Source organism: Osmerus mordax, chromosome 6 (assembly GCF_038355195.1).
Source record: "Osmerus mordax isolate fOsmMor3 chromosome 6, fOsmMor3.pri, whole genome shotgun sequence".
NCBI lineage: Eukaryota > Metazoa > Chordata > Actinopteri > Osmeriformes > Osmeridae > Osmerus > Osmerus mordax.
The window spans coordinates 10,229,393-10,251,951 of record NC_090055.1 but is presented as its reverse complement, the minus strand read 5'-3'; the positions used below and the strand labels follow the sequence as shown (position 1 = coordinate 10,251,951).

The 22,559-nt window shown below is 40.1% G+C and overlaps 1 protein-coding gene and 1 non-coding gene across 3 annotated transcripts in view; one reads left to right on the top strand and one right to left on the bottom strand.

Moving 5' to 3' along the window:
* LOC136944078 (interferon-induced protein 44-like) overlaps positions 1-22,559 on the top strand; it is a 31,541-nt gene that overhangs the window by 1,690 nt on the left and 7,292 nt on the right. For both annotated transcript variants that reach the window (XM_067237654.1, XM_067237655.1), the window contains 3 exons: positions 1,630-1,801; positions 1,914-2,014; positions 2,097-2,266. In XM_067237654.1, coding sequence (XP_067093755.1) covers positions 1,630-1,801; positions 1,914-2,014; positions 2,097-2,266 — 443 coding nt within the window. The remainder of the gene's footprint in view (positions 1-1,629; positions 1,802-1,913; positions 2,015-2,096; positions 2,267-22,559) is intronic.
* LOC136944985 (U7 small nuclear RNA) lies at positions 2,318-2,375 on the bottom strand. The gene has a single exon (XR_010876817.1). It is a non-coding gene; the product is annotated as a U7 small nuclear RNA (small nuclear RNA).

Sequence of the window (22,559 nt, the reverse complement as noted above, 5' to 3'; positions counted from 1 at the left end):
TTCATTACTATAGGTGGGGCAATACGATCAAATATCGAATAGTTCAAAATGGTCTGTATACGCTACCCATTTTGTGAGATTATATAGTTAATTGAGCAAACGTACTTTTTAAATTTACATAGCTATTGTGTAGTATCCTTGTCTGAATACAAAACACAATGAATACAATTGTCATTTTAAGTCTTTACAAATCATTGTAACATCACAGGAATATGTATACTACAATGCAAGAAATCTCTGTCTGCAAGTTTTATGGTGGGATTTTAGGCCAACGATTGTTTGACTAGGTATTAGTTTGAGAATCGGACACTGTGCAAAGTAGTAATTGTAATGTCCATTTCCGAACCCAAGGACATGCGCTATAGGACAAGAACACTATTCCTACAACTTAACCCTTGTGCTGCCTTCGGGTCACATGACCCAAAGGTTCATAACGAACCATCGTTGTGTTTACCCAATTTTACCCAATACAAAAACAAATACAAGTAATTTTCTTTTAACCTTCACAATGTGGGGGGTCTGATACAGCCCAACGGTTAAAAGAAAATGCTTCAATTTGTTTTTGTATGCGGTAAAGTTGTCACAATACGACGGTGGATCACAACGACTGATGGGTCAGAATGACCCGAAGATAACTCAAGGGTTAAGCTTTCTCTGTTGGTTTCTTGAGGCATGGATATAGCGAGCTCTAAACGAGGATTTTGACAGGAACAATGTTCTTACAAATGTAGCCTCCTTGGTCGGTTGTCAGTGTCTTATTTATGTGAATGTGATATAGAAAATAATTGTTAAAAAATGACAGCATTGCATAGCACAAAGGAACATGATATACATTTTTTTATGAAAACAGCAAACACCCTTTAGGCCAGGGCCCTCCATTGTCACGCATTCGCCGTGAGACACATTTCAACAATTTCTCATGCTCTCACGCAACAACTTAGGGGGGTATTTCTCACTTATTGAGAAATACCCCCCTCCCCGTTGATAGGTATGGTAATCTCACGCCAAACTTTTGATAACATTTTATAGGCTTAGGCAGAACTGGGCTACATGCACCGACAGCATCTCGGGCACTGTGCACTAGAACAATAAATAGAGATCACATAATCAAATTACCAACACTATATAAATACAGTGCCTTTACTTTGTGTGTTTGCTGGGAAACGTTCTAATGAAATAATTACTGATTAGGCTATGAACACGGAAATTGATGACTGATGGACAAAGGCAAGTTTATTTTACAACCATGCCTATATAAACAATATACATTTCATAAACAATTGTGTTTAGTTGAGTTCATTCACATGCACCAGATCAACAAACCGACATCTTAATTACCAGCTGCATCACAGGCAAGGGCACTGCACTAGTTACGTAAAGTGAATTAGCTCTGAATCTATCGTAGGTTAATTTGATGCATAGTCAATAAGTGAATGAAGATAGAGAAAAATACAAATTCATGGGAAAAATATTAAATTTTAGAGACCCCCAAAAATTCACAAATTATATTTTCAGGGGAGCGCAAGTCCTAAGAGGAGCCAATGTTCCCCCTGGCTCCTCCATAGTTCCCATCCTGTTAGAGATGCAATCTCTAACTCTCCATCTCTCTGTACTTTTTACCTGATACAGTTCAACCCCACTTGTCCTTTGACACAAGAAAAACCAGACTACAACAGCAGTCCTGAGTTAAAACACAGAGTCCACTGTTTAGTGGGTGTCGTGTCTGCAAATGCCTTATTTGGAATGTCAGATGGACTCAAATGCAAGCTGAAGACTATAAGGGAGAAGGCTAGCAGTCTGGGTAAATGTTCTCCACAAACCTAAATAACAACTAGTGGCGCGATTACTGAAGACAGTGGTTTGTCATCATTTTATGTGACGTAACAGGTACATTTCATCCCATGAAATTCTAGAAATTCCCCAGTTTCTTGTTATGACAAAAGTTGATGATGCTTGTCCAGAAGTGAAGAGGGATCTGAGAAATATCTACAAAAGCAAGGCAATTAAAAAGCAGGTAAGCTCTAAAGTTACTCTGATGTGGTCTTGGCTGAACCTTTGGTCATTATAAAACCCTGTATGGTTCTAATTGCTCTCAGATGGAGACCTGCAGCAATGAGCTGGGGATCCCCATGAACTGCATCCTGCCAGTGAAGAACTACCATGAAGAGACAAAGACAAACAATGAAGCAGATGCACTGGTGTTGGAGGCTATTACTCAGATTGTGGGGGCAGCCAATGATTACATATGGACACTTCAACAAGAATAGTAAGCCACCATGAAAACCATAGAGATTGAATTTGAATTTAAATTTTTTTCGGGGGCTTCTTCAATAGAAGATGCCTACTAGAAAAATACTAAAAGAGCAGATATTCCATATAGAGATTGAATTTACTTAGGCTGTCCTCTGTACCACTGAGACAGACAGACAGAATTAACTAACTTTATCTCCAAAAGGCAAATATTCTGTATATATAATCTATGTAGTTGTGTGCATTGTGACATTGTATTGTGTGATTGATTGGCTTGAAGCCAAGACGAGTTTCTCTACTGGACCATAAATAAATAAAACATATACCTTAACTTAACCTAACCATACCTTCAATTTAGAAGTCAATAGATCAATATAAATTGTGTGAGAAACAACCTTGAAACCGGGTGGAGACGGCACCCGAGCAGGTGGGACGCGTAGGCAAGAACGACTCCCTGACGCACGAGAGAACAAGCTCAACCCTTTTTTGATACTTGTGTTTTCAATTGCATTGTATATGATATGCTTCGTGAACCAGCCCAAACTCTGTTGCGGGTAGGGAAACGTAGACAACCCCAGAGCTCTGTACTTGTTGATTTCCAACTGCTGCATTAAAGCTGATATTATCGGACCTCTGCGACTCCAGACCACTCTTTCTAGAACACAGATTTGTGTCATTCAATACCATCATTAGGATTCCTCCGTAAGGAGGAAACCTATTGTTATTGTTAGTTTTATTATTAGGATTCCTCCGTAAGGAGGAAACCTATTGTTATTGTTAGTTTTATTAGGATTCCTCCGTAAGGAGGAAACCTATTGTTATTGTTAGTTTTATTGGGTGTGCTCAAGCCTTCGGCGAGAGCACAACCTTTGTTCTCTCACATATATATTATTATTTTATTTTTTATTTTTTTTGCCCCCCTAAAACTCAGTAAATACTTGGCCTACATAGACAACGTAGGTGTCAAAAGTTTCGTCTTGGTAGCGATTGAGTTGCTTCTATTGGAATTTACGTTCCGTTGCATGGTTTAAGCGTAAGTTAAGTTTTTGTGGCGAAAAGTGAAGCTAACGGTGGCTAATTTGCTAGCCACAGTCACTGACGTTACTAACGTCACTGCGTCACTAACGTCACGAAAACACGCGTGACTACCTTTGCCAGAACATTCATTTCACATCTGTTAACTTGGGGGATAGCTAGGCTAACTATAGCTTTACTTCAAGGCAGCTGCAGAAACGCCACAAGAAAAGAGGCCAGGGTGATAACTATTTACTCATTTTACTTTGTGATATGACACACAATTGTGATGTGTAATGTACAATATAAGCTGATATTATTAAGGAAGTACATCTACTTTCGGAAACAGTAGTCTACTATTTCACTGAAGTATTAGCATCATGACATTAGCCTGTGTTTCCCGGGCAACACATACTACAGTGGTCTATGATGTAGCGTTATCTGTTTTCAATCGTTAAAATAAACATTCCTCACATATACATTTTCGTTGTAGGATTTATTCTGACATTAGAAAACGATTTGTTGGTGAAATTACCATTACCTGTGGTTTCAAACCAGTGTAGCTCACTGCAACGCTGTAGCTTACGCGAGACACACTACAAAAACATCTAGCTACAGTACACAGCTGTTTAGGAAGTCAAACGGAGACAGAAAATGTTCGGCACTCCCCTTACTTAAATCAAAAGTCTATCTAACTACTAACCTGAACTTCATTGCCACAGCCTAAACGTTGTCAATCTGTTCATGAAAATAATTAATTTCAGCCTAAACCGTACAACGGAACGTTAAATCCAATTCAACCAACGCAATCGCTACCAAGACGAACACAGCAGTAGTCTAGTACTGTACCGTAGTAGTACAATTTACCGGGGCAGCTTCTCAACACAGGGCTATATCGCATTTTGCGTTGTTACTGACAATGATCGCTACCAGTGAGCTTTTTATGAATGAGCAATTTTCCACTAAATAAATGTCAAGCTTATTTACGTTTTGGGGGGCATATTTTCAGTTAGCAGATGGTACCGTTTGAATTGCGATTCCATCTTCTACTGCCGGGTAACGTCGTAGAATAATCTTCAAAGGGGTTGTTTATTCATGAATGAATGCAATATGAGTAGGCTAAATGCCTGAAAATATCATGAGAAGAGAAAAACTTAAAATGACGTTTAAATCATAGAGATTAGGTCAATTTTTACACCGGTCTGCAATAATGTCACGAAAACACGCGTGACTACCTTTGGCAGAACATTCGTTTCGCATCTGTTAACTTGGGGGATAGCTAGGCTAACTATAGCTTTACTGCAAGGCAGCTGCAGAAACGCCACAAGCAAAGAGGCCAGGGTGATAAATATTTACTCATTTTACTTTGTGATATGACACACAATTGTGATGTGTAATGTACAATATAAGCTGATATTATTAAGGAAGTACATCTACTTTCGGAAACAGTAGTCTACTATTTCACTGACATATTAGCATCATGACATTAGCCTGTGTTGCCCGGGCAACACATACTACAGTGGTCTATGATGTATCTGTTTTCAATCGTTAAAATAAACATTTCTCACATATACATTTTCGTTGTAGGATTTATTCTGACATTAGTAAACGATTTGTTGGTGAAATTACCATTACCTGTGGTTTCAAACCAGTGTAGCTCACTGCAACGCTGTAGCCTACTGTACCCGAGACACTAGTGTGAGTAGCTAACAACAACTCCTCAGCTGTTTAAGTCAAACGGCAACAGAACATGTTCGGCACTCCCCTTACTCAAAAGTCTTTCAGTAGGGAAACTATCTGACTACTAACCTGAACTTCATTGCCACAGCCTAAACTTTGTCAATCTGTTCATGAAAATAATTAATTTCAGCCTAAACCGTACAACGGAACGTTTAATCGAATTCAACCAACGCAATCGCTATCAAGACGAACACAGCAGTAGTCTAGTACTGTACTGTAGTAGTAGAATTTACCGGGGCAGCTTCTCCACACAGGGTTATATCGCATTTTGAGTTGTTACTGACAATGATCGCTACCAGTGAGCTTTTTATGAATGAGCTATTTTCCACTAAATAAATGTCAAGCTTATTTACGTTTTTGGGGGCATATTTTCAGTTAGCAGATGGTACTGTTTGAATCGCGATTCTATCTTCTGCCGGTAAAGTCGTAGAATAATCTTAAAAGGGGGTTCTTTATTAATGAATGAATGCAATATGAGTAGTCTAAATGCCTGAAAATATCACGAGAAGGGACAACTTAAAAGGACGTTTAAGTCATAGAGATTAGGTCCATTTGTACACCGGTCTGCCAAATGTATTCGTTTTGATTCAGCCTGTCAGCTGCCTCTTGCAGGGGAAATGAGAAGACATCATATTTCATTCTACACTTCACTCATATTTTGAGTTGTAAATGAGCAGCAAAAAAAAGATGCTTTTAAATCTATGTAATCTTTATAAATAATAAGTAGGCCCGATGCATTTTTATATAAAATATACAGACCCCTGTGCAACCGACGCAAGCAAGCACACCCTACAATTTCCCCAGAAATTGTACCCTCTCTAGTTTTTATTATTTTTTTTATTTCTTTTTGCCCCCCTAAAACTCAGTCATTATTTGGCCTACATAGACAACCTAGGTGTCAAAAGTTTCGTCTTGGTAGCGATTGAGTTGCTTGTATTTTTATTTACACTCCGTTGCACAGTTTAGGAGGTTACAACGTTTTTGTGGCAAAAAGTGTCTTCTGTCGGCGAAGGGTAGCAGTGCTAGTCTACGTCACTACGTCAGCACACGTTAGCAACGACGCATGGATACAACGTGATAGAGACGTTCTAGCACGCAAATTGGAGCTTGGATTATGAGTGAAAAATGCCAACCCCCAAAATTACCAACCATTGGGTTTTGTTGAGAAAGCAATTTCGAGTGGAACTGCAATCTAGGATTTTTTATTTAGGTCGTGAAAGTCTTTGTAATTTGAGCGAGTGCGGTTCGCCCGTGAGACTGCTCAGGCGGCAGCCATGCAATCGTCATCGTAGTTTAGTATTTTCGTAATTTTATAGTTCGGTCAATTCTACACCAAAAAACAGAAGGAGGGCAATGTTATGACGATATGACTATTGTGAAGACAGCCAGATGGTGAGATTTTAATGTAGGTTGCTGTAAAAACTTTGATTGGTTTGCTACGTGAGAGCCCCGTCAGCCTCCGTTGACGATTGCGTCAGCTGTTGTCGATCTCTGATGAGTATTTTCTTAATTTCGTACCAGGGTCAATTCTACATAAAAAAATCTGAAGGAGGGCAGTGTTTTAAAGATAAGACGATTGCGAAGATAGCCAGCGGGTCAGCATATTTTTGTGATTTGTGTAAAACTTGGAATTTGAGTGACACCGCGGCTTGTTTTGACGTTAGCCTCAGTCAGACTCGGCTCGCCCACTGGCAGTGTGTAGTAGTACTGTCTTCAATGCCACAGCTAAACTCTATGTCAAAAGAAACTTTCTCATTACCGGCGCATTCAAACAATCAGTGAACTGTGGAGCAACAGCAGCTAGCTTGCCTCTAGCAAACTTATTTTGAAGTAGCCATTTCCCCCTACATTCATGTCAAACTTATTTACGTTTTGGGGGGCCGGCATATTTTCAGTAAGCAGACGGTACAGTACTGTTTGAATCGCGATTCCATACTGCCAGTGACAACGTTGTTACAGTAGCTTGTTTCAAAGGGGGTTCGCAGCTGTTTCAAAGGGTGTTCTTAATGAAATATGCAATATGAGTAGGCTAAATGCTTGAAAATATCACTACAAGGGAAAAACTTGCAACACCTGCAACCGACGCAAGCAAGCACACCCTACAATTTCCCCAGAAATTGTACCCTCTCTAGTTATTATTAGGATTCCTCCGTAAGGAGGAAACCTATTGTTATTGTTAGTTTTATTATTATTATTATTAGGATTCCTCCGTAAGGAGGAAACCTATTGTTATTGTTAGTTTTATTATTATTATTATTATTATTATTATTATTATTCTAGTTCCATGGGAGTCAATGGCAGCCCCTAGAACCCTTGGATAACTTTTTGTTAAATTTGGCACACTCATTAAGGACAGTTCCTTCTATACCTACACCAAGTTTCATGTATCCCATCAGACCACTCTAGCGCCACCAATGGGTCAAAGTTGGACTTGTGTTTACACACGCAACTTTTGAACCGTATGACTGATTTACAAAAATGAGGTACCATTGGATTCCCTGGATGAAGACGAGTTCAACGCACCCTATGACGTCAATTTCCGGTTGTATAGATTTTCCGCTATTTCCGGTTGTATCAAAAACCTTTGAAAGCCTACTCCTCCTACAATTATTGTCATATCTTCTTCAAAATGACCATAGATGATCTTCAGACCAAGCCTCACAAAAGTTATCCCATGGCGTTTTGATTTTCTAAACCGTTTGTCCGGCACAACCAATCAAAATCAGCAAAAAAGTAACCAAACAGGAACTTGGGTCAAATCTCAGCAAATCTTTGAGATATCAACACTAAACTTGGTATATCGGTGGACGACACTACAACATGTTACCATGTGCAAAGGCAACTTCATATCTCAAAAGATGATTGATATAAAGCAAATCGAATTTATCGCTAACGCTAAAATAATGCTTTACACATCCGCCGGTCAAAAACTGATACTTTGATTCAATCACAAGTTCATATGAAGACTCTTGAGAATGTTTAGTACACAAATCTGAGGAAAAGTTGACTGTAACATGAAAAGTCGATTTTATGTGAATATTTGAAACATGCATGCTTGGCTAATTGCTAACGAAATTTTCAATGAAATGTCTCCCCTGCTCTTCAGCGCGCGCGTGCTCCACATTCTCACACACTCAGCCTTTCCCTTGACACACGCGCGGGCTTGGCGAGACGCATACACAACATTTCAGGCAATTGTGGGCTGACCAAGCCCCCACTCATTCCTTGGCTTGAAGTGAAGGCCCTTGTGGATCTTGATGGTAATGCATTTTAGAAAAAGTTCTCAAAATCCTGAAACATTGATAGTATAGGCCAGGAGTAACTACCACACCACAAATGACGCACCATTATCCATAGGTGGCGCTACGGCCAAGCCCCAATTTTCCATTTACAAAGTGATGCCATTCGCATCCCATTTGTCCCAAAATTCTGAAATTCATTAGATATGCCTTATTTCTCATGAGGAACAAAAAAGCCTCAATAACCTATAACGGCCGCCATATTGGATGTTTTTGTACAATAAAGATTTAGGAAACACGTTTTTTTGCTACTTCTCCTACAATTCTTGTCCAATCTTCCCCAGAATTGGGAGGTATCATCGTCAGAGCAACCCTCACTGAATTCTTTAACAGATTTTTGAATTTCAAAACCGTTTGTCCGGTACAGCCAATCAAAATCGTCAACAAAGCAACCAAACAGGAAGTTGGATCAAATCTCAGCAAATCTTTGAAATATCAACACCAAACTTGGTGTGTCACGTGAAAGACACTACGTCATGTTCCCATGTAGGAAGGCAAATTAATATCTTCAAAAATGATTGAAATGAAGGAAATCAAATTTATTTCTAACGCTAAAATAATGCTTTACACATCCGCCAGTCAAAAAACTCTGATTCAATCACAAGTTCATGAAGACTTTTGAGAATGTTTAGTACACAAATCTCAGAAAAAGTTGACTGTAAGATGAAAAGTTGAATTTAGGTGAATATTTGAAAAATGCATGCTTGGCTAATTGTTAAGGAAATTTCCAATGAAATGTCTCCCCTGCTCCTCAGCACGCGCGCTCCACATTCTCACACACTCAGCCTTTCCCTTGACACACGCACAAGCTTGGCGAGACGCATACACAACATTTCAGGCAATTGTGGGCTGACCAAGCCCCACTCATTGCTTGGTCTTTAGCAAAGGACCATGTGGATCTTGATGGTATTGCATTTCCGATTTTGTATGCAATGGTAAAAAGTTCTCAAAATCCTGAAACATTGATAGTATAGGCCAAGAGTAACTACCACACCACAAATGGCCCAATATCACCCATAAGTGACGCTACAGGCCACGCCCTGGTACACAAAGATACAAGGCTTTCTGGAATGGGTAGGCTCACCAAGCCCCCTCCCTTCACTCCTTGGCTTGAAATAAAAGCCCTTGTGGATCTTGATGGTATTGCATTTCAGATTTGGTATCCCATTGGTAAGTCTGCAGCATGGATTTTTACAGTGACAATTTGTGAAGAATATAAATTTTTCAGTGGTTTGCAATGTTTGGAGGAATCCGCCATTGCTGCTTGCAGTTATATTTAGGATTCCTCCGTAAGGAGGAAACCTATTGTTATTGTTAGTTTTATTAGGATTCCTCCGTAAGGAGGAAACCTATTGTTATTGTTAGTTTTATTATTATTATTATTATTATTATTATTATTATTCTAGTTCCATGGGAGTCAATGGCAGCCCCTAGAACCCTTGGATAACTTTTTGTTAAATTTGGCACACTCATTAAGGACAGTTCCTTCTATACCTACACCAAGTTTCATGTATCCCATCAGACCACTCTAGCGCCACCAATGGGTCAAAGTTGGACTTGTGTTTACACACGCAACTTTTGAACCGTATGACTGATTTACAAAAATGAGGTACCATTGGATTCCCTGGATGAAGACGAGTTCAACGCACCCTATGACGTCAATTTCCGGTTGTATAGATTTTCCGCTATTTCCGGTTGTATCAAAAACCTTTGAAAGCCTACTCCTCCTACAATTATTGTCATATCTTCTTCAAAATGACCATAGATGATCTTCAGACCAAGCCTCACAAAAGTTATCCCATGGCGTTTTGATTTTCTAAACCGTTTGTCCGGCACAACCAATCAAAATCAGCAAAAAAGTAACCAAACAGGAACTTGGGTCAAATCTCAGCAAATCTTTGAGATATCAACACTAAACTTGGTATATCGGTGGACGACACTACAACATGTTACCATGTGCAAAGGCAACTTCATATCTCAAAAGATGATTGATATAAAGCAAATCGAATTTATCGCTAACGCTAAAATAATGCTTTACACATCCGCCGGTCAAAAACTGATACTTTGATTCAATCACAAGTTCATATGAAGACTCTTGAGAATGTTTAGTACACAAATCTGAGGAAAAGTTGACTGTAACATGAAAAGTCGATTTTATGTGAATATTTGAAACATGCATGCTTGGCTAATTGCTAACGAAATTTTCAATGAAATGTCTCCCCTGCTCTTCAGCGCGCGCGTGCTCCACATTCTCACACACTCAGCCTTTCCCTTGACACACGCGCGGGCTTGGCGAGACGCATACACAACATTTCAGGCAATTGTGGGCTGACCAAGCCCCCACTCATTCCTTGGCTTGAAGTGAAGGCCCTTGTGGATCTTGATGGTAATGCATTTTAGAAAAAGTTCTCAAAATCCTGAAACATTGATAGTATAGGCCAGGAGTAACTACCACACCACAAATGACGCACCATTATCCATAGGTGGCGCTACGGCCAAGCCCCAATTTTCCATTTACAAAGTGATGCCATTCGCATCCCATTTGTCCCAAAATTCTGAAATTCATTAGATATGCCTTATTTCTCATGAGGAACAAAAAAGCCTCAATAACCTATAACGGCCGCCATATTGGATGTTTTTGTACAATAAAGATTTAGGAAACACGTTTTTTTGCTACTTCTCCTACAATTCTTGTCCAATCTTCCCCAGAATTGGCAGGTATCATCGTCAGAGCAACCCTCACTGAATTCTTTAACAGATTTTTGAATTTCAAAACCGTTTGTCCGGTACAGCCAATCAAAATCGTCAACAAAGCAACCAAACAGGAAGTTGGATCAAATCTCAGCAAATCTTTGAAGTATCAACACCAAACTTGGTGTGTCACGTGAAAGACACTACGTCATGTTCCCATGTAGGAAGGCAAATTAATATCTTCAAAAATGATTGAAATGAAGGAAATCAAATTTATTTCTAACGCTAAAATAATGCTTTACACATCCGCCAGTCAAAAAACTCTGATTCAATCACAAGTTCATGAAGACTTTTGAGAATGTTTAGTACACAAATCTCAGAAAAAGTTGACTGTAAGATGAAAAGTTGAATTTAGGTGAATATTTGAAAAATGCATGCTTGGCTAATTGTTAAGGAAATTTCCAATGAAATGTCTCCCCTGCTCCTCAGCACGCGCGCTCCACATTCTCACACACTCAGCCTTTCCCTTGACACACGCACAAGCTTGGCGAGACGCATACACAACATTTCAGGCAATTGTGGGCTGACCAAGCCCCACTCATTGCTTGGTCTTTAGCAAAGGACCATGTGGATCTTGATGGTATTGCATTTCCGATTTTGTATGCAATGGTAAAAAGTTCTCAAAATCCTGAAACATTGATAGTATAGGCCAAGAGTAACTACCACACCACAAATGGCCCAATATCACCCATAAGTGACGCTACAGGCCACGCCCTGGTACACAAAGATACAAGGCTTTCTGGAATGGGTAGGCTCACCAAGCCCCCTCCCTTCACTCCTTGGCTTGAAATAAAAGCCCTTGTGGATCTTGATGGTATTGCATTTCAGATTTGGTATCCCATTGGTAAGTCTGCAGCATGGATTTTTACAGTGACAATTTGTGAAGAATATAAATTTTTCAGTGGTTTGCAATGTTTGGAGGAATCCGCCATTGCTGCTTGCAGTTATATTTATTATTATTATTATTCTAGTTCCATGGGAGTCAATGGCAGCCCCTAGAACCCTTGGATAACTTTTTGTTAAATTTGGCACACTCATTAAGGACAGTTCCTTCTATACCTACACCAAGTTTCATGTATCCCATCAGACCTCTCTAGCGCCACCAATGGGTCAAAGTTGGACTTGTGTTTACACACGCAACTTTTGAACCGTATGACTGATTTTCAAAAATGAGGTACCATTGGATTCCCTGGATCAAGACGAGTTCAACGCACCCTATGACGTCAATTTCCGGTTATATAGATTTTCCGCTATTTCCGGTTGTATCAAAAACCTTTGAAAGCCTACTCCTCCTACAATTTTTGTCATATCTTCTTCAAAATGACCAGAGATGATCTTCAGACAAAGCCTCACAAAAGTTATCCCATGGCGTTTTGATTTTCTAAACCGTTTGTCCGGCACAGCCAATCAAAATCAGCAAAAAAGTAACCAAACAGGAACTTGGGTCAAATCTCAGCAAATCTTTGAGATATCAACACTAAACTTGGTATATCGGTGGACGACACTACAACATGTTACCATGTGCAAAGGCAACTTCATATCTCAAAAAATGATTGATATAAAGCAAATCGAATTTATTGCTCACGCTAAAATAATGCTTTACACATCCGCCGGTCAAAAACTGATACTTTGATTCAATCACAAGTTCATATGAAGACTCTTGAGAATGTTTAGTACACAAATCTGAGGAAAAGTTGACTGTAACATGAAAAGTCGATTTGTGGTGAATATTTGAAACATGCATGCTTGGCTAATTGCTAACGAAATTTTCAATGAAATGTCTCCCCTGCTCTTCAGCGCGCGCGTGCTCCACATTCTCACACACTCAGCCTTTCCCTTGACACACGCGCGGGCTTGGCGAGACGCATACACAACATTTCAGGCAATTGTGGGCTGACCAAGCCCCCACTCATTCCTTGGCTTGAAGTGAAGGCCCTTGTGGATCTTGATGGTAATGCATTTTAGAAAAAGTTCTCAAAATCCTGAAACATTGATAGTATAGGCCAGGAGTAACTACCACACCACAAATGACGCACCATTATCCATAGGTGGCGCTACGGCCAAGCCCCAATTTTCCATTTACAAAGTGATGCCATTCGCATCCCATTTGTCCCAAAATTCTGAAATTCATTAGATATGCCTTATTTCTCATGAGGAACAAAAAAGCCTCAATAACCTATAACGGCCGCCATATTGGATTTTTTTGTACAATAAAGATTTAGGAAACACGTTTTTTTGCTACTTCTCCTACAATTTTTGTCCAATCTTCCCCAGAATTGGCAGGTATTATCGTCAGAACAACCCTCACTGAATTCTTCAACAGATTTTTGAATTTCAAAACCGTTTGTCCGGTACAGCCAATCAAAATCGTCAACAAAGCAACCAAACAGGAAGTTGTATCAAATCTCAGCAAATCTTTGAAATATCACCACCAAACTTGGTGTGTCACGTGAAAGACACTACATCATGTTCCCATGTGAGAAGGCAAATTAATATCTTAAAAAATGATTGAAATAAAGGAAATCTTTTTTATTTCTAACGCTAAAATAATGCTTTACACATCCGCCAGTCAAAAACTGATACTCTTATTCAATCACAAGTTCATGAAGACTCTTGAGAATGTTTAGTACACAAATCTCAGAAAAAGTTGACTGTAAAATGAAAAGTTGATTTTTGGTGAATATTTAAAAAATGCATGCTTGGCTAATTGTTAAGGAAATTTCCAATGAAATGTCTCCCCTGCTCCTCAGCGCTCGCGCTCCACATTCTCACACACTCAGCCTTTCCCTTGACACACGCGCAAGCTTGACGAGACGCATACACAACATTTCAGGCAATTGTGGGCTGACCAAGCCCCCACTCATTGCTTGGTCTTTAGCAAAGGCCCATGTGGATCTTGATGGTATTGCATTTCCGATTTTGTATGCAATGGTAAAACGTTCTCAAAATCCTGAAACATTGATAGTATAGGCCAAGAGTAACTACCACACCACAAATGGCCCAATATCACCCATAAGTGATGCTACAAGCCACGCCCTGATACACAAAGATACAAGGCTTTCTGGAATGGGTCGGCTCACCAAGCCCCCTCCCTTCACCCCTTGGCTTGAAATAAAAGCCCTTGTGGATCTTGATGGTATTGCATTTCAGATTTGGTATCCCATTGGTAAGTCTGCTGCATGGAATTTTACAGTGATAATTTTTAAAGAATATACATTTTTCAGTGGTTTGCAATGTTTGGAGGAATCCGCCATTGCTGCTTGCAGTTATATTTATTATTATTATTATTATTCTAGTTCCATGGGAGTCAATGGCAGCCCCTAGAACCCTTGGATAACTTTTTGTTAAATTTGGCACACTCATTAAGGACAGTTCCTTCTATACCTACACCAAGTTTCATGTATCCCATCAGACCACTCTAGCGCCACCAATGGGTCAAAGTTGGACTTGTGTTTACACACGCAACTTTTGAACCGTATGACTGATTTACAAAAATGAGGTACCATTGGATTCCCTGGATGAAGACGAGTTCAACGCACCCTATGACGTCAATTTCCGGTTGTATAGATTTTCCGCTATTTCCGGTTGTATCAAAAACCTTTGAAAGCCTACTCCTCCTACAATTATTGTCATATCTTCTTCAAAATGACCATAGATGATCTTCAGACCAAGCCTCACAAAAGTTATCCCATGGCGTTTTGATTTTCTAAACCGTTTGTCCGGCACAACCAATCAAAATCAGCAAAAAAGTAACCAAACAGGAACTTGGGTCAAATCTCAGCAAATCTTTGAGATATCAACACTAAACTTGGTATATCGGTGGACGACACTACAACATGTTACCATGTGCAAAGGCAACTTCATATCTCAAAAGATGATTGATATAAAGCAAATCGAATTTATCGCTAACGCTAAAATAATGCTTTACACATCCGCCGGTCAAAAACTGATACTTTGATTCAATCACAAGTTCATATGAAGACTCTTGAGAATGTTTAGTACACAAATCTGAGGAAAAGTTGACTGTAACATGAAAAGTCGATTTTATGTGAATATTTGAAACATGCATGCTTGGCTAATTGCTAACGAAATTTTCAATGAAATGTCTCCCCTGCTCTTCAGCGCGCGCGTGCTCCACATTCTCACACACTCAGCCTTTCCCTTGACACACGCGCGGGCTTGGCGAGACGCATACACAACATTTCAGGCAATTGTGGGCTGACCAAGCCCCCACTCATTCCTTGGCTTGAAGTGAAGGCCCTTGTGGATCTTGATGGTAATGCATTTTAGAAAAAGTTCTCAAAATCCTGAAACATTGATAGTATAGGCCAGGAGTAACTACCACACCACAAATGACGCACCATTATCCATAGGTGGCGCTACGGCCAAGCCCCAATTTTCCATTTACAAAGTGATGCCATTCGCATCCCATTTGTCCCAAAATTCTGAAATTCATTAGATATGCCTTATTTCTCATGAGGAACAAAAAAGCCTCAATAACCTATAACGGCCGCCATATTGGATGTTTTTGTACAATAAAGATTTAGGAAACACGTTTTTTTGCTACTTCTCCTACAATTCTTGTCCAATCTTCCCCAGAATTGGCAGGTATCATCGTCAGAGCAACCCTCACTGAATTCTTTAACAGATTTTTGAATTTCAAAACCGTTTGTCCGGTACAGCCAATCAAAATCGTCAACAAAGCAACCAAACAGGAAGTTGGATCAAATCTCAGCAAATCTTTGAAATATCAACACCAAACTTGGTGTGTCACGTGAAAGACACTACGTCATGTTCCCATGTAGGAAGGCAAATTAATATCTTCAAAAATGATTGAAATGAAGGAAATCAAATTTATTTCTAACGCTAAAATAATGCTTTACACATCCGCCAGTCAAAAAACTCTGATTCAATCACAAGTTCATGAAGACTTTTGAGAATGTTTAGTACACAAATCTCAGAAAAAGTTGACTGTAAGATGAAAAGTTGAATTTAGGTGAATATTTGAAAAATGCATGCTTGGCTAATTGTTAAGGAAATTTCCAATGAAATGTCTCCCCTGCTCCTCAGCACGCGCGCTCCACATTCTCACACACTCAGCCTTTCCCTTGACACACGCACAAGCTTGGCGAGACGCATACACAACATTTCAGGCAATTGTGGGCTGACCAAGCCCCACTCATTGCTTGGTCTTTAGCAAAGGACCATGTGGATCTTGATGGTATTGCATTTCCGATTTTGTATGCAATGGTAAAAAGTTCTCAAAATCCTGAAACATTGATAGTATAGGCCAAGAGTAACTACCACACCACAAATGGCCCAATATCACCCATAAGTGACGCTACAGGCCACGCCCTGGTACACAAAGATACAAGGCTTTCTGGAATGGGTAGGCTCACCAAGCCCCCTCCCTTCACTCCTTGGCTTGAAATAAAAGCCCTTGTGGATCTTGATGGTATTGCATTTCAGATTTGGTATCCCATTGGTAAGTCTGCAGCATGGATTTTTACAGTGACAATTTGTGAAGAATATAAATTTTTCAGTGGTTTGCAATGTTTGGAGGAATCCGCCATTGCTGCTTGCAGTTATATTTATTATTATTATTCTAGTTCCATGGGAGTCAATGGCAGCCCCTAGAACCCTTGGATAACTTTTTGTTAAATTTGGCACACTCATTAAGGACAGTTCCTTCTATACCTACACCAAGTTTCATGTATCCCATCAGACCACTCTAGCGCCACCAATGGGTCAACGTTGGACTTGTGTTTACACACGCATCTTTTGAACCGTATGACTGATTTTCAAAAATGAGGTGCCATTGGATTCCCTGGATCAAGACGAGTTCAACGTCTATGACGTCAATTTCCGGTTATATAGATCTTCCGCTATTTCCGGTTGTATCAAAAACCTTTGAAAGCCTACTCCTCCTACATTTTTTGTCATTTCTTCTTCAAAATGACCAGAGATGATCTTCAGACCAAGCCTCACAAAAGTTATCCCATGGCGTTTTGATTTTCTAAACCGTTTGTCCAGCACAGCCAATCAAAATCAGCAAAAAAGTAACCAAACAGGAACTTGGGTCAAATCTCAGCAAATCTTTGAGATATCAACACTAAACTTGGTATACCGGTAGACGACACTACAACATGTTACCATGTGCAAAGGCAACTTCATATCTCAAAAAATGATTGATATAAAGCAAATCGAATTTATCGCTCACGCTAAAATAATGCTTTACACATCCGCCGGTCAAAAACTGATACTTTGATTCAATCACAAGTTCATATGAAGACTCTTGAGAATGTTTAGTACACAAATCTGAGGAAAAGTTGACTGTAACATGAAAAGTCGATTTGTGGTGAATATTTGAAACATGCATGCTTGGCTAATTGCTGACGTAATTTCCAATGAAATGTCTCCCCTGCTCTTCAGCGCGCGCGTGCTCCACATTCTCACACACTCAGCCTTTCCCTTGACACACGCGCAAGCTTGACGAGACGCATACACAACATTTCAGGCAATTGTGGGCTAAACAAGCCCCCACTCATTGCTTGGTCTTTAGCAAAGGCCCATGTGGATCTTGATGGTATTGCATTTCCGATTTTGTATGCAATGGTAAAAAGTTCTCCAAATCCTGAAACATTGATAGTATAGGCCAGGAGTAACTACCACACCACAAATGACGCACCATTATCCATAGGTGGCGCTACGGCCAAGCCCCAATTGTCCATTTACAAAGTGATGCCATTCGCATCCCATTTGTCCCAAAATTCTGAAATTCATTAGATATGCCTTATTTCTCATGAGGAACAAAAAAGCCTCAATAACCTATAACGGCCGCCATATTGGATTTTTTTGTACAATAAAGATTTAGGAAACACGTTTTTTTGCTACTTCTCCTACAATTTTTGTCCAATCTTCCCCAGAATTGGCAGGTATCATCGTCAGAGCAACCCTCGCTGAATTCTTCAACAGATTTTTGAATTTCAAAACCGTTTGTCCGGTACAGCCAATCAAAATCGTCAACAAAGCAACCAAACAGGAAGTTGGATCAAATCTCAGCAAATCTTTGAAATATCACCACCAAACTTGGTGTGTCACGTGAAAGACACTACATCATGTTCCCATGTGAGAAGGCAAATTAATATCTTAAAAAATGATTGAAATAAAGGAAATCATTTTTATTTCTAACGCTAAAATAATGCTTTACACATCCGCCAGTCAAAAACTGATACTCTGATTCAATCACAAGTTCATGAAGACTCTTGAGAATGTTTAGTACACAAATCTCAGAAAAAGTTGACTGTAAAATGAAAAGTTGATTTTTGGTGACTATTAAAAAAATGCATGCTTGGCTAATTGTTAAGGAAATTTCCAATGAAATGTCTCCCCTGCTCCTCAGCGCGCGCGCTCCACATTCTCACACACTCAGCCTTTCCCTTGACACACGCGCAAGCTTGACGAGACGCATACACAACATTTCAGGCAATTGTGGGCTGACCAAGCCCCCACTCATAGCTTGGTCTTTAGCAAAGGCCCATGTGGATCTTGATGGTATTGCATTTCCGATTTTGTATGCAATGGTAAAAAGTTCTCAAAATCCTGAAACATTGATAGTATAGGCCAAGAGTAACTACCACACCACAAATGGCCCAATATCACCCATAAGTGACGCTACAGGCCACGCCCTGATACACAAAGATACAAGGCTTTCTGGAATGGGTCGGCTCACCAAGCCCCCTCCCTTCACTCCTTGGCTTGAAATAAAAGCCCTTGTGGATCTTGATGGTATTGCATTTCAGATTTGGTATCCCATTGGTAAGTCTGCTGCATGGAATTTTACAGTGATAATTTTTAAAGAATATACATTTTTCAGTGGTTTGCAATGTTTGGAGGAATCCGCCATTGCTGCTTGCAGTTATATTTACATATTGGAATAGACACAGACTTTAAATCCTGTACCGCTCATGCTGCTCATTCAAATTCTTATTTTTATATAGCCTACCCTATATTTTATTTTTTAAATTGTTTGGTTCCAGGAATTAGTTGAACTATTGTACTTTTTTACTTAATTTAAGACCCGTATATGTTTATTGTTTGTAACTACCACAGTAAATTCCGTGTTTGTGTAACATAGGCTACATGGCGAATAAACCTAATTCTGATTCTGATGGAGATGGGAGAAGAAACCCACCCAAATTAGCTTCGGTTAAACAGGCGTGGGAGAAAATTGGCACAATTGTTACAAATCATGTTCACATACATAGAGATTTCTCATGAAAATCTTTTTATAATCATTGAAGAAATGTAACACGCCATAAATCAAAACAATGTAACGTAGCTTCGCAGAAAGAAGAAGAAGAAGAAGAAAAGTCAGCTTTGCGTCGAGTGCAAACTAGGAATGATACTTGCGTCGTTGACAAAGTAAATTGCGCTGGGTGCAAGATCGGGCCCAAAATGTTTTACTGCACAATTGACTGTTTTGCAATGTTTTGCATTGGGTGAGGGTTTAATTTCACGCAGTGTTTCGTTAGCATGAGGGTTTTGGTGTACATTGATTTTCTACTCTGCCATACCGTGACATGTCGTTTGCCTGTTCATGACTTACAGAGTTATGGTAAGAGTGCAACAAAATGTGTCAATACTTTTATAGGCATAAAATATAATCATGCACAATAAATGAACACGCCAATTGAATGTATATGTTTAACAAAGAAAATTTGGAAAAAACTTTTATACATATTTACTTGAACATACAATAAAAATACAAAAAATCCCCAAAGGGCAATTCTTGGAAGCATTTAAATTGACATGTATTAATTTAGCAGACACTTTTATCCAAAGCGACTTCCAAGAGAGAGCTTTACAAAAGTGCATAGGTCACTGACCATAACAACGAGATAGCCCCAAACATTGCGGGTAGCCAAAACATGAAGCATACATTGTGAAAAACCAAATAAGTGCCAAAGGCAAGAACCATAAGAGCATGTAGTTAAACAAGTTACAATTAAACAACATGAAACAGGCATAGTAAAGAGACAGTATAGTACACTGCAGGGACAACAACAACATTTTCAGTGACCATACATCTGTCAGAAGTCCATCAGTAATAATAAATAATATTGATGGATGTCTGATAGCTGTATTACGCCCAACCTTCCTTGACCCCCATGTTGGTCCTCTGCCTCAGTTCTAGTTGTAGAGCCTCATCCTGAACAGATAAGAAAATCACTGATCATCTATCACTGAAAGTGAGGTGATCAAGATGGCGCCGCAGATGGCTGCCTCGGTCGGTCAGTGCACTGTGTTTGTTTTTACTGACTTGGATATGTTCACGACTGCTACCGATAGTCTTGATGAGCTCACAGAGGCTGTGACATCATACATCAGCATCTGTGAGGACAGCTGTATACCAACACGCACCACGGTGAGCTACAACAACGACAAAACCTGGTTTACAGCAAAAAGCAGCAGAAGGCTGAGGTTGGACCAGGAGGAAGCGTTTAGGAGTGGGGATAGAGACAGATTCAAGGAGTCGAAGAACAGGTTTAGCAAGATGGTGAGAGCGGCTAAACGACTGCTCTCTGAGAGACTAAGACACCAGTTCTCAGCTAACGACTCTGCTTCTGTCTGGAGAGGGCCCAGGCAGATCACCAACTACAAACCCAGAGCCCCCCACTCCGTTAACTACTCTAGCCTGGCCAACAACCTGAACGAGTTCTACTGTCATTTTGAAAGACAATTGGATTGTCCTTTCCACTCTACTCTTCTCCCTGTACAAGAACAGCTGCACCTCCAGTCATAAGTCCGTCAAAATCCGTAAGTTTGAGGACAACACCACCCTCATTGGGCTCATCTCTGACAGGGATGAGTCTGACAGGTGGGAAGCTGACAACATGGTGACCTGGTGCAGCCAGAACAACTTGGAGCTCAATGCTCTTAAGACATTGGAGATGGTTTTGGACTTTAGGAAGAATCCAGCCCCACTCAACCCCATCACCTTGTGCAACTCCCCAATCAACACTGTGGAGTCCTCCCGCTTCCTGGGCACTATCCTCTCCCAGGACCTCAATTGGGAACTGAATATCAGCTCCCTCACAAAGAAAGCTCAGCAGAGGATGTTCTTCCTGCGGCAGCTGAAGAAATTCAACCTGCCAAAGACAATGATGGTGCACTTCTACACAGCCATCGTTGAATCCATCCTCACATCCTCCATCACAATGTGGCATGCTGCTGACACTGCCAAGGACAAGAGCAGACTGCAGCGTATCATCCGAGATGCTGAGAAGGTGAATGGGTGCAATCTGCCTTCCTTCGAGGACTTGTTCACCTCTAGGACCCTGAGGCGAGCAAGAAAGATTGTGGCCGACTCTTCCCACCCTGGACACGCTCTGTTCCAGCAGGAGGCTGCGGTCCATCAGGACTGTAGGTTGGAGAGGATATCTCGTAAGGCCGGGGACGCTTGGTGTTTGTCCCCGGCTTGGGAAACCCAATTCAATTCTGGTTAGATGTTCAGGGAGATAATTGACTCGTTAATATCTGACTCCAATTTTAGAAATGTGCACAAGTGCGTTACCTGTAACCTTGAGCGCTAAACAGTTAATGACATGAAACTCTGGCGTAGGTAAAAATCGTCTGCTTGATCAGAGCATCGACCCTAAAGTATGCGTGTTCACTAATCAGTTGTTTATCATTACTATAATATGGATTTTAACCATAGTAGACCTAGTATGTAAACCAATCACTCAGAGGCTCCGGTAAATTCCTTCGGAGCGTGGAGATCCACCGTAAGTGACTCAGAGGCCTTAAGTTAAAACCTACTTCAAAAGTCAATGTTTATAATCAGTATTAGCCGCATCAACCAGACTAGATCAAAGTTTTCACTGCCGTAGAGTGATAGATACGTTTCAAGGAGAACAATTAACTTCAAATGCACAATAATAGTTTATTATCTAAATAGTAAGATAATCAATACAATGATAATGAAATATCATCAAATACAAAACATACCTTCAGAGCAATGGTTAACAAAGGTATTCACAATGAAGACTAGGCGCCTAACGCACCGGAGCTGTATCATAAACAGAACTCAAATTCAAATTGGATCATTGGATCAAGGCTGCAGTAGACCAAGTAGTGCCCTTGCAAGACAAGGGAATATGTTAAACACATGTTGGTCTGCTGCAAGCACAAACTCTGTAAACCTTGTAAATGTACATGTTACAGCAATACAAATATTTCTAGAATGTAATACATGAAATAAGAAACAAAATCATATCAAACATGACATTAAAAACGGTTTCAAACAATATTTACAAGAACACAACTTTTAATTATAATTTCAGAGTCTTCCTCGGTCCACCTTCCTCTTCAACTGTTGAGACCACCTTTCCAGTGAGAGGTGTGTCATTAAGGTGTGATTGTCATTTTAGCATTCATGCAAATCAAAGATGTCCCAGACGAGTGTCTGGGTGACCAGTGAGAAAAAGGGGCTGCCAAAACAGC